Source organism: Neofelis nebulosa, chromosome 11 (assembly GCF_028018385.1).
Source record: "Neofelis nebulosa isolate mNeoNeb1 chromosome 11, mNeoNeb1.pri, whole genome shotgun sequence".
NCBI classification, from domain to species: domain Eukaryota; kingdom Metazoa; phylum Chordata; class Mammalia; order Carnivora; family Felidae; genus Neofelis; species Neofelis nebulosa.
In genome coordinates, this window is record NC_080792.1 from 92445794 (window position 1) to 92457919 (window position 12126).

The 12126-nt window shown below is 54.0% G+C and overlaps 1 protein-coding gene across 2 annotated transcripts in view; it reads left to right on the forward strand.

Annotated features, from left to right (window-relative positions):
* Window positions 1–12126, forward strand: part of TMEM132C (transmembrane protein 132C) — a 307971-nt gene that overhangs the window by 183679 nt on the left and 112166 nt on the right. The window contains exons 1-2 of one of the 2 annotated variants that reach the window (XM_058691483.1): window positions 6135–6285; window positions 8940–9079. Coding sequence is in view for 1 of the 2 variants with exons in the window: in XM_058691482.1 (XP_058547465.1) it covers window positions 8933–9079 (147 nt within the window). In the remaining variant the exon portion in view is untranslated. Of the gene's footprint in view, window positions 1–6134; window positions 6286–8932; window positions 9080–12126 lie in introns of those variants that run through there. The other variant, XM_058691482.1, reaches the window with a different exon arrangement.

Genomic DNA, 12126 nt, shown 5'->3' on the forward strand with positions numbered 1-12126 from the left:
TTATTTATTTTTGAGACAGAGCACAAGCGAGGGAGGGGCAGAGAGAGAGAGGGAGACACAGAGAGAGAGGGAGACACAGACTCCAGGCTCTGAGCTGTCAGCACAGAGCCCGATGCGGGGCTCGAACCCACAGACCATGAGATCATGCCTTGAGCCTAAGTCGGACGCCTAACTGACTGAGCCACCCAGGCACCCTGAAGGCACACTTTAAGTTTAATGGAAAATTGTATGTAATTGAAGGAACTGTTTAGAGAGGTGCTGGCAGGTTGAGGCACCCCTGGGCCTGAAGGGCTGGGAAGGCACCTCCTTTGCTGGAGACTCATGAGAGCTGGGGCCTTGGAGGTGGGGCCGCCCCCAATGCAGGAATACAGCTGCTAACCATATCGTGCTGCTGAGCGGAGACCGGCAGGTGCCCAACCTCCCTCTCCTCTGCCCTCCAATCTGGTATTGTGTCCCCATTAGCCAGACTTCCCTGGAGCGAGGGTGAACGGCCCCCCGAGTCAGCCACCTGGGGCACAGAGTAGAACAAAGGGCAGGAATAGACCAGCAGCTGTACAAGTGGAGAATCCTCAGCAGGCATATTGGAGGCTTGCCCAGCCCAGGGTGGTTGGATGAGAATAAGGCAGTCGTTGGCGTGCATTTGCCCTATTTGGGAACATTTGCCCTATAAGTCATCCATGTAGTGCTGGCCCATCAGACACCACCAGGGGTGTGCGGGTCAGTGTCTCACAGCTGGCACTCTGAGGGGAAGGGTCCTGAGGTGCAGTGTTCCCCTATTTCTCTGGTGCAGATACTCCCACCGCCTCCAGTTTCAAGCTGGAGGTGAGATAGCAGTGAACACACAGTTGGGTAGAGGTGGGCAGTGGCCCTGCATGGTACAGGACGTCCCCCTCAGAGACACGCAAGGACAACCTCATGAGAACTGGATTTTTTAAACTGGTAGAATAATTAGGGAAGAATGGGCTTTGAGTATTTATTGGTTGTCTTTGTTTTCTTATATAGGTTACTCCCTTGTAAGTTTCTACAATGTATATTTCAACAACCACTGTCTTTTAACAACCTGCTTGCAAAATCCTCCCCCCAAATGTAAGAGCTGGCACACCACTGGCTCAGGACGACCAGCCTGAGGTTTCAAAGACCAGAACAGTAGGCATGAGGAGGCGGACTTGGGCGTTTGTAGGAGCAAAGCTGTGAAAGCAGAACATGGGTATTTATTTTACCAACAGACGTCCCATGTGCTTAGTTTGCAAAACTAGAGAGATTAGCTCATTGCCCGGGACCAGAGGAGCAGGGTTGGGGAAGACGTAATGGAGCTTGAAGTAGCAACGTGCTCAAGAAATCCCCGTGTTCTCCGAGCCCTGGACTGGACCTCAAACATTCGTGGAGTTGCCGATGCATTTTATTTTCTGCACCCGATATCGAAGGCAGATGTGAGGCAGCAGAAGGTAATGGCCAAAAGGGGTCAGTGTTTGAGAAGCTGAACAGAAGACAAACCCAAGCCACTCTGCGGGGGGAGAACATTCGGCAGCCCGCGGTTTTCACAGCGGACCTGAGAGGTGAGGGGTGCTTGTTCAGATGCCCTGGCGGTGACTGTGGTCTCCGTCAGTGACAGGCGAGGAATCCTACACGCGGGAGAAGGAGCCGGCTTTCAGCGGATACACACACATGCGTGCCCACACATATAGGCACACGCAAATTCACACAGGTGCACACATGCACGCGCATACATGTCACACACATAAACACATGCACACGCGCACAGGCACACGTGTGTGCGTGCACACATCCATGCACGTGCACACTGGCACACGCCTACATATATGCACACACAAATTCACACAGATGCATGCACGTGTACAAACACACGCACACACACACACGCGCACACACACACAAGTTCCTTTTGGAAGATGCAGCAGTGACCCCTGGAACACTGTCCACCTCTTGGAACCAGTCTGTTCCTCGTTTCCCGGGGTCTCCACTCCCGTCGGTGGGCAGAAGGCTGTCCCCACAGGAAATCTAGGAATGACTCAAGAGGACACCACCCCAGCGGGCAGGAAGCTGGGCCCCATCTCGGAAAGGCTGCTGCCCCCCGTCAGGGAGTCCCTGGCTCCCGCTGGAATGGGATGATGGTGAGAGGCGGGCAGACGGGAGCCAGCTCACGCTGTTACCGACAGAGCGCGGAAGAAGCGTTCGCGACACTCTCATGACACGGGATCCTTCGGCTTTCCCCTTCCTCCGTGTTCTGAAAGACCCTGTATTAAAGCTCCACGCTTGAAGGAGAACCCTGCAGTCTTAAACTATATGTATGTAACGCTTCCTGAGTGTGACAGGCACAGCGGTAGCAAGATAGGTTATTTTATGAGATTCACGTACAGGCTCTTTAAAATTTTACCGTCGTGTGTTTAGTTTAATGCGCATTTCGGAAGTTGTTTTTTGTTTTTGTTTTTTCCATTTGTGCTTGCTACAGAGTTCCTTTTCTGAAAGAACTTTGCTAAAGCAAAAAAGAAAGGGAGGGGGTAGGGCGTTTCTAGAACAATATTAAATAGATGATAGCACAGCGAGTGTATGACTATGTCGAGTATTTGAGGGTAGGATTTGGGGAAACCCCGTAGATATTTCACATACACCCAGCCTGCACTCGGCACCAGCCCACGATACCAGGGTAGCCACGCGGACCCGGTGACATTATGAGGACAGCAGGGACAGCACCGATATCTGTTAGATAGCTATTCGGAGACCCGGATCTCAGACAAATGTCTCTTTTCCCTTAAGTGCTTTGAAAGAACCAAAAAAACCCCTCAAGCCCCTTTTGTCTGCCACGTCAGCTTTATGGGACTTGTCAGGTTCCCGGGTGGAATGGTTGTGGATGTGGATTTATGAGACTTATTTGCGTGGCACAGTGACCGATCGGGGTGTCACATCCTTGTACACAGCACACAGCCCGTGCAAAGCGCGGCCCCTTGTGCGGCAGCCGCCACGAGCACACAACAGGAGGCTACTCCCCCGTGGGGCGGGTGGGGGGCACTGAAGCCACGGCCACTGGGACGTCGCTCCCCTGCTCGTTCGCGGACGTCATCATTTTTTGCATCGCGGCGTCTCCTCGCAGGGGCCAGGCCACGTGGGCTGTTTCAGAGGCTGCTCGCTCCATAGCTCTGTCCTGGCCAGCTCCCTCCGAAAGAGACCCTGAGGTCAGGTAGGACATTTTGCTTTATCGTCTGTCTCTCCCAACTGGACGTGAGTTCTCCAAGGGAAGACATGTAGGCTCGTGGGATTCTTGTACCCCAGAGCAGCGCTGGGCACGTGGGGCCATGTGGCACAGTTGTTAACTGCTTGCTGATTGACCGAACATCACAGTGGCTTAAAAGCACAAATCCAGAATTTTGTATGGAAGCTTTTGATTGTAGTTTTGAGTAAGCTCTGCACCCAACGTGGGGCTGGAACCCACAACCCTGAGATGAAGAGTCCCACACTCCACCGGTGCCCCCCTCCTGGTTTTATTTTAATGTCGGCAGCTGTGTTGGTTTGCTGGGGCAAACCCCTATTAAGTGGAAAGAACAATTTGTAGCTTCAGTGAAACCTGGAGTACTGTGGGTGGTGGCTCAGAGGACAGATGTGTTGTGTCTCACTCTTGAAGGCCAGGAGTCCAGAATCAAGGTCCCTCCTGAGGGATCTGAGGGATAGCCTTCCCAGGCCCCTCTCCTCGGTGTGTGGACGACTGGCTTCACCTAGACATGGCGTTGTCCCCGTAGGGTGTCTGTCTACAAGCTGCCCTTTCTTCGGGGGACGTGCGGTCACCGTCCCACTGCTTTGGGGCCCACCCTGGAGCCACCCTTGAACGGGGTTGCCTCTGTGCCCATGAGGTCCCGTTCCAAAGCGCTGGGGTTGAGAGTTCAGCATATGGATTTAGACGGAAGTACAGGGCCACCCATAATAGCAGCTAATTATATTCTTTCCTCTTTTACTTACTCTGCGGATCAGATTCAGCCGACTCAGCCTTACAGGGCCAGAGACCAGGTGGTACCCAGCCCCCCGTCCCCCGACCCCCCTCCTGAAGCCACGCAGATGCTCATTCCAGCAGCAACCATACCAGTGGCTTCTGGAAGCTCAGTGGCTTGGGGATCTTCTAGACAGAGAGCATCTCGTGTGGGGATTCTGGCTCACCCTGAGTTCGACGCATCAGAGGACAGAGATCAGGCTTCCTGTGTCCGGAATTTGCACTGAACGTCGATTTTCTTTATGGAACGCTTAATCATCCCTGTGTTACAACAGAGCCAAGGACATTTTGAAAAGATGGGAGGACACATTTGGGTTTTAAGCACCCAAGGACTGAGTGGACTGAACGGAGCGTCAAGCACAAACGGACGAGGGGCCACCCAGGTGGCTCCGTCGGTGAAGCGTCAGACCCTGGGTTTCAGCTCAGGACAGGATCTTGCAGATCGTGAGTTCGAGTCCTGCGTCGGGCTCTGCGCTGACATCACAGCTTGGGATTCTCTCCCTCTCTCTGCCCCCCACCCCCCTCCCCAGCTCATGCTCTTTCTGTCTCTCAAAATAAATAAACTTAAAAAACAACAGCCATGTGGGGGTGGCACGAGCTGGCTCAGGGGTGCCCAGACCGCTCAGGAAGCATCCCCCGGGCAGGTGGGTGCCCCGGGCCTGTGATGACGTGCTCAGCGCCCTGCACGCCGCCTGCGGGGGCGCCCGTGCCGACGTTAAGCAGGTGCTGCGGCGCTGCCTCCCAGCCTCCAGAGTCACCTCCTGACCCAGGCAACAGCAGAGCCACACGTAGGGGACTCCACCCCCTAGGCAGAGCATGAAAAGGAGGAGAGGGCAGGGAGTGATGTGCCCAAGGTCGCCAGCAGAGGCCGCCCAGCAGCCCAGCCCGTTTCCCCACATCCACTCCAGAGACTCCCCTCCTTCACCACGGGGATGCTGAGTGGGCGTGGCCTCTCCGGGGCCAGGCTCCTCCCCGAGAAGCCAGGCGTCCTCACCTGCCCATCGTGGGCTCCCACAGGCCCTCCCTCGTCGCAAATTCCACTCCTGCTCCTTGGGGGAGAGGGCCGCACCCGCTGGTCTCATGCAGAAGACGCCCAATTAACAAAATCGACCTCTGAAAGCCTGTGCCTTCGTCCCAGCTCGGGCTCATGGCCCACCTCGTGCACAGATGAAACCAGCCTCCACGCCCATCAGCAAGAATCCTTCTATTTGTGCGAACTATTAAGTGGAAAGAACAATTTGTAGCTTCAGTGAAACCTGGAGTCTTGAGCAAAATCCAAATGCAGCAAAACCCGATTTCAAGCAAAGTCACATTTCATGAGGCATTTCTTATGGGCAGTAAAGGTAGAGGGTGTCGGTGCTAAGAGGCCGCTGGGGCGTTGATTTCCCCCGTCTTAGGACAAATGGGGGGCTTTTGCTAATGTGTCCTAATGCCCGTCCTTTAGGTGCACCCCAGTCTCCTTGTGGCCAAGGTGACCAGTTGCATTCAACACATCATTTAAAAAAGACATTTTTTTAATGTTTATTCATTTTTGAGAGAGAGAGAGAGAGAGACAGATTGCAAGCTGGGGAGGGGCAGAGAGGGAGGGAGACACAGAATCCGAAGCAGGCTCCAGGCTCCGAGCCGTCAGCCCAGAGTCCGACGCGGGGCTCGAACCCGAGAACCGCGAGATCCCGACCTGAGCCAAGGCTGGAGGCTTCACCGACTGAGCCACCGGGGTGCCCCTCAGCACATCATTTTAATGCTGAGAAGTTTCTAAACAGCAGGTGCCTGTTGCTACTGATTTGCTCTTGCCGCTCTGGGGGCTGATGCTGACCAGGACGCCCGAACTTTGACAGTGGAGATGTATGTGGCTTACCGAGTGCTGGCAATCAGGTTTGCTCAGCTATGTTGATGGAGCTTCCCAACTATTCACGAGGATTTACGTCCTCCACTCCTGGAGGGGGGCGGTGAGCAGGGCAGAGGTGTGCACGCACATGTGTGTGTGTGTGTGTGTGTGCCTTGCTGATACTTTCAGAAGCTGTACCTCTGCATATACCCTGAGGAGTCCAATCTTTCTGCAGACTTTGTCGGTCAAAACCGTGTGTAACACGCTCCCAGTGACAAGGTGCTGGTGACAGAACAGATGGGTGTTTGCCAGGCGTGACTGTTCCGGGCTTTTCTGTGTTGCTCTCTATTCTGTCTGGCTGGCAAGTACACGAGAGATACCGTTTCTAGCACCCCGAGAGACCAGCACACCTGACAGCAGGTGGGATCCAAGGAAGGTGTGTGCCTGCGTTCGGGAAGACGTGATCACTGGGGGAGCGGGGCGAAGGGCTCACGAGAAATCTAGGATTGCCCGGTTGGTTTTGCAACTTCCTCGTAACCTCAAAGCATCAAACTATTTTAAAATGAAAACTTATTTTTAAAAAATACTGCAGTGTTCTGTTTCCTTCCAGAGGCAAAATTCTTACTTTGCCTGGTATTTGCATCCATATCGCTGATGGGGATAGTGACGTTGATGCATCTTGCTTTGGGGTGTGTGTGTGTGTGTGTGTGTTTGTGTGTGTGTGTGTTTAGGCAATATCTATAAATTTCCAACAAAGGACAAAATATACCTCTTCCCCCCCCCCATAAGAGCACTCATTTCTATGCCTCCATCCTTCCAATAAAATAATCATATTTTGTCTGGGTTCATATTCGGTGTTTAAAATATTATAAGCATGTGTGCTAATCACAGTAAAGCCAAGTATGAAATTCTGATCACGTGGCATCTTCTGAGTGATGATTTCTTATCTTCAGATTTAAAAACTGGTCCGGTTTTATTCCTTCCCTTCATTTTCTGTATATTGAGCTCTTGTTCATTCCCAGACGCTTCGCTGACTGTCTGGATCTCCTCCCGGAGCGTTTATCCCCACCAGATTCCTTAGGAAAATGTCCATTTCCGGACGGCAAGGCCGCCAGATTCTCCTCCTTGCTGGGGCCCCCTGTCCTCTGCGGCCGCCTTCCCTCTGTGCACCTGTCGTGCATGGGATCACGTGTTTCCTGCGCCTCTGACGTCTGACATCCTTCTGGGTTTCTCCCTCGCTTGATGGAGCACATCTCCAGGTAGCTTTCTCAGCAAGGATGTAGGAAGTAAATTGTCAAAGAGCTTGCATATCTGGAAAGATGGTCTTCGGAATCAGGCTGGGTATAGAATTCGAGGTTGGGAATCACTCCCCCTTTGAGTTTTGGGCGATTTTCCATTGTCTCTTGGTTTCCAGAGCGGCTGTCGTGAGTTCTGAGTCCGTGCTTGTCTCTGATGCTTCTGTCTCTCTGGAGGAGTGCGGAACTCACTCTCCCGTACCGTCGACATGTGCCGCTGCTGTGCCTGGGTGTGGGTTTGCTCTTTCTGCCTCTACGGACAAATCTCCTCTATCCACCAGCCAGTCTATGCCTTTATATTTCTGCTATAATAGTTTTAATTTCCAAGTGCTCTTTTTTTTTTTTCTGGGCGTTTTTAAATAGCATTGTGTTTTTGTTTCATGATTGTGGAGTATTGTCTGATTTCCCTGTGAATATGAATGATTGTGTTTTTTTTTTTTTAATTATGGTCTTTCCCATATTGGCTCTATTTTGTACAGATTGCTTTTTTTTTTTCTGTTTGTCTGTTTGGGTGTCTGTAATCACGTAGAGACTTTTCTCAGTGCCCAGCAGTTCCCGTTTGCTCCTGTAAGTGATTGGGGGCACACAGCCGTTGGGAGCTCTGAGCCCAGGCACCCTGGCTTGCTGTTTGGAGGAACCCCAGTGTGAGCATTCATTCCCGCTCTGGGGCTGGGCCTCCGAGTCCTCAGGCCGCTTCCCCGGTGTGATCCCCGCTGACTCTAACTTTTCCCACCGACCGCTGGTGCTGCGAGTGGAAATCCTGCTCCCAAATTTGCTCGCGTCAGACCTCTTTCCCGTTCCGGAATCCGTGGCGGCTGGGCGTGTCCCCTCCCCACCTCGTGGGCCTCCGTTCTCCCGTGAGCGGGATTTGGGGGAGAGGACAGGCAGGCGGTCGCGTTCCATCTGCTACTTTTCTCCTCGGTATGTCGACGAGAGCACTGAGGTTCAGAGGGGCCGAGTCGGCCCGGAGAGGAAGGCTTCCTTTGTTTCAAGCCCTAACTTAGTGCACTTGGGTTGGCAGCCTGCCTGGAGGAGGCAGCTGCATGGAGCAGGTGGGGGTAGTGTAGCAATAATGGACACTTAGTAAGTGCTTGCTGTATGCTTCACCCTATTCTAATCTCTTTATAGGCATTAAGACATTTCATCGTTCAGCTTTATTAGCAGATCCATTTTGGGGGTAGGGGGTGAACTGAGGCTCAGAGAGGGTGTAGTTGGGCCCAGACCACACAGCTACAAAGTGGTGAACCCAGGGTGTGAGCTGGGAAACCTCAGCACTAGGGACCCTCCGGACTGATGAGTCTGTGTTGTGGGGATCGTGCCGGGCATTGTAGGATGTTAAACTGCGTCCTTGGCCTCTACCCACCCCCCACCCCAACCCCGGGCAGCACACCCCCACCCAGTGGCGACAACCGGAAATGTCTCCTGACCTTGCCACCTGCCTCTGGCAGGACACCAGCCTCCCCAACAACCACCAAATGAGAACAGCTGGCCGAGGCAGACCGACGGTCCCCCTGAACGCTTTATGGGGCTACGTCTCTGTGTCCGGGGGCACATCCAGGGCCCCCCTGCCCTCACCACGGACCCGGGCCGCCGCATCCGCCGTTCTGCAGTCCGTGGCCCCTCCCCCTTGCACTGTCTCCGCCCACCCCGGCGTTACCCCCCCTGGAGCCCTCGGTCGGTCTCTGCACCTGCCGCGGGAACGTGCGCGTGAACGCGGAGCGGGCGATCGCAGCGCAGTGGGGCTCCGGGCACATTTGCAAAGGCCGGGTCACTAATGCCGTGGGTCTCTCTCGCCTGTCTTCCTGCCCGCAGAGCCAAGGTGAAGAAGGGGGTGAACATCTTGGGCGCTCAGACCAGCGAGCCCCGGCAGTGGGACGTCAAGCAGGAGACGGGCAGCGGCGGGAAGCACACCACCGCCACCCTGCTGTGCCAGCGCCGGGCGCCCAGTGCGCGCAACAGGTAAGCCCGCACCGCGCGGGCCCGCACGAACCCCGGCTCGGCGGAGCTCTTACACCGTCGGCCCGGAAAGCTGGAGGCACCCGCCTCGACTGGCAGGACCATCTGACAGCTCCGGGCGGGGGCAGCTGCGGCTCTGGTCCTGTGCCTGCGGTTCCGGCTCACCTGTGGCCAAGGTTCGCCCGGCCTCCCGGCCCCGGGGCATTCCATCCACCTAGGCTCAGGTCCCGCGCGGCGTCACCTCCCCTTGTCCTCCCTACGTGATCAGAGGCTGCCTCCTAAGTGCGCATGCTCTGCACGGAGGGTGTGATGTTTTGCCCCTTGGTAAGAAACGCGGATCCGGTCTTCATCACTGTTCCCGGCTCAGAGCTCCTAAGAGCCTTAGAATTTCCCGAGTGACGAGAGGAACAAAGGTGTCCTTTCCTGGGTTAACGAAGTGACTTTTGGAAAGCACCGAGGTCACCCCCCAAACCACCCCAACATCTCGCGGGAGGGCAGACGGGCTGGAGGTTGCATTACCAGCGGCCAATGACTTAATCAACCTTACCTCTGTAGTGAGGCCTCTAGAAAAACCCTAAAGAAAGGGTGTCAGAGAGGGTGCAGGTGGGTGAGCCCCTGGTGCTCGGGCCGAGTGGTGCCCAGAGAGAGCATAAAGGTCTGTGCCCCCTTCCCGACACCCATGTGTCTCCTCAGTGTGGTTGCCCCTGAGTTATTAACATCCTTTAACCCGGTCAGTAAGGGTTTCTCTGCATTCTGTGAGCTGCTCGAGCAAATCAGTCGAGCCCAAGGAGGGGGTCACGGCAACCTCGGGCTTATAGACTGGACCGGGGACCGGCACCTGCAATGGGGAGGGACAGTCCTGTGGGATGGAGCCCCTCACCGGGGGGATCTGATGCCACTTCTGGGTGGACGGGGTCAGGATCGCATGGCACCCGAGGATCCCAGCTGGTGTCGGCGAGCTGCTCGGGGGGGGGGGGGGGGGGGGGGGGGGGGGGGGGAAACACACGCGTCGGAATTGATGTCTGAATCGTAAAGGATTAGGCCCAGTCTTCAATGAGGAAGGATCTGAAGACGGGGTGACAGTCGGTGGTGATCGTGTGTAAGGACGTGATGCTATGTGACATTCTACATGGACATCTGGATGACTCTTTGTTTTCTGCGTATAAAAACAATACATACTCCTTTTAGAGTATTTTTTAAGCTTATTTATTTTGAGAGCAGGGAAGGGGCAGAGAGGGAGGGAGAGAATCCCAAGCAGTCTCTGTACCATCAGCACAGAGAGAGACCGATGTGGGGCTCAAGCTCAGGACCCTAGGATCACGACCTGAGCCGAAACCAGGAGTCGGACGCTGGACTGACTGAGCCTCTCAGGCACCTCCTAGAGTATTTGCAAAGCACAGTTATGCAAGGAAAAAACGTTAAATAATATATCAGTACCCTGCCACCCAAGGATAACCCAGTGCTAATAAGTCGGTTCATTTCCTCCCAGCGTTTTATACGTACAATAAATGTTTAATCGGTTTATTTATCTTACAAATCTGGTATCATAATCTCGATAGGTTTTAGGATACTTTCATTTCTATTGTAAACATTTTCTCTTGACATTAAATTGTCCTCAGCAACGTTTTAACGGCCTCACAATATTCTGTCATATAGATTTAACATTCCGTAAATAGCCATGCCCATGTCTCTGGACATTTCCACTGTTATTTTTATAAACAATGCAGCAATAAACTACCGTCCACATAAAGCTTTATCTCCTTCTCTTTTCACTTAAGGTGGCTTCTTAGAATCAAAAAGTTTGAATCATTTTTAGGGCTCCTGATACCTTCTCTTTGTGTATTTTCTTGAAGAGAGCAGCACTAAAGGAAAAGAATAGCCCCTCACCAGGCACGTTTTCTTAAGTGAACGCTACGAGACTGCCAAGAAAAATAATGCAAATTCTCTACTTTGTGTGGAAACGCCCAGTTCTTTGATCGCAGACCCTGTGCTCGGTCCTCCCTTTCATGGGTAGCCAGAGAAAACATCTGGTGCCCCGAGCAGCTTCCAAACAGCAGCCTTTTCCACAATTGCCCCCAAGAAGGACCCTTAGTACATCCTGTGGTTGATTAGGCACGTAAGAGCGGAAGTGTTCATTAGCAGTGAAGTCAGGCGTGGAAATTGTCCTTCGTGACACCATCAGGAGCCTCAAAGTGAGGGAGGGGAGCCCTGTGCTGGCACGTCCTCACGGGTCCCTGAGGCCACGCTGTTTGTTCCGAGTCTTCCAGAAAGCGTGCTCTGGGCTCAGGTGTGTTTGCCGAGAGGGTGAGCCTTTATTCGTGGTGGTTGTTGCAAAGCCTGTTTCCCAGCACACCGCCGATGGGCGTGCCGTGCTCACTGCCTCCCTCTCGGAGAGAGGACTTTCTGCAGAAATCCTTGGTCGGTTCACCTGTGCTCCGTGCCAGGCTGATGTCCACTGAACACGCTGACTGTGGTCCAGACCACCCCCATCAGCGACCTAAACGCTGCGGACTGGCCCCAGAAAGACCACTTCAAATAAGGGTGTTCGTTGACGGGGAAGGTCCAAGGGCTCGCTTCCTCTGCCCGCGGAGCAAAGGCCAAGCGTACGAGTCGTCTACTGCTGTGTCACAAACTACCCCCGAGTTTCAGGCACCACATGCTCATTATCTCGTGGCCTCCGTGGGCCAGGATTCAGGCACCTCTGAACCGGGGTCTCTACCCCAGGGTCTCTCACCGAGCCACCGTCTATGTCTCCATCAGGAACCGGGGTCTCATCTGAAGGCTCAGCAGAGACAGTATACTTCCAGGATCAGGTGGCCATTGGCAGGACTCCTGCCTCAGTTCCTCGAGGCTGGCAGGACTGGGGGTCTCAGTTTCTTGTTCCTTCCCAGGCGTCCTTCTCCGTCAGGTCAAACGTGTGTGAGAAGGTCCAGGGAGGAAAGAAGTGACAGCAAACAGGGGGCAGAGTATTTACAATCTAATCTCCCAAGGGACATCCAAACACTCTTGCTGTATTCTGTTCATGAGAAGCAAGTCTGGGCCACACTCCA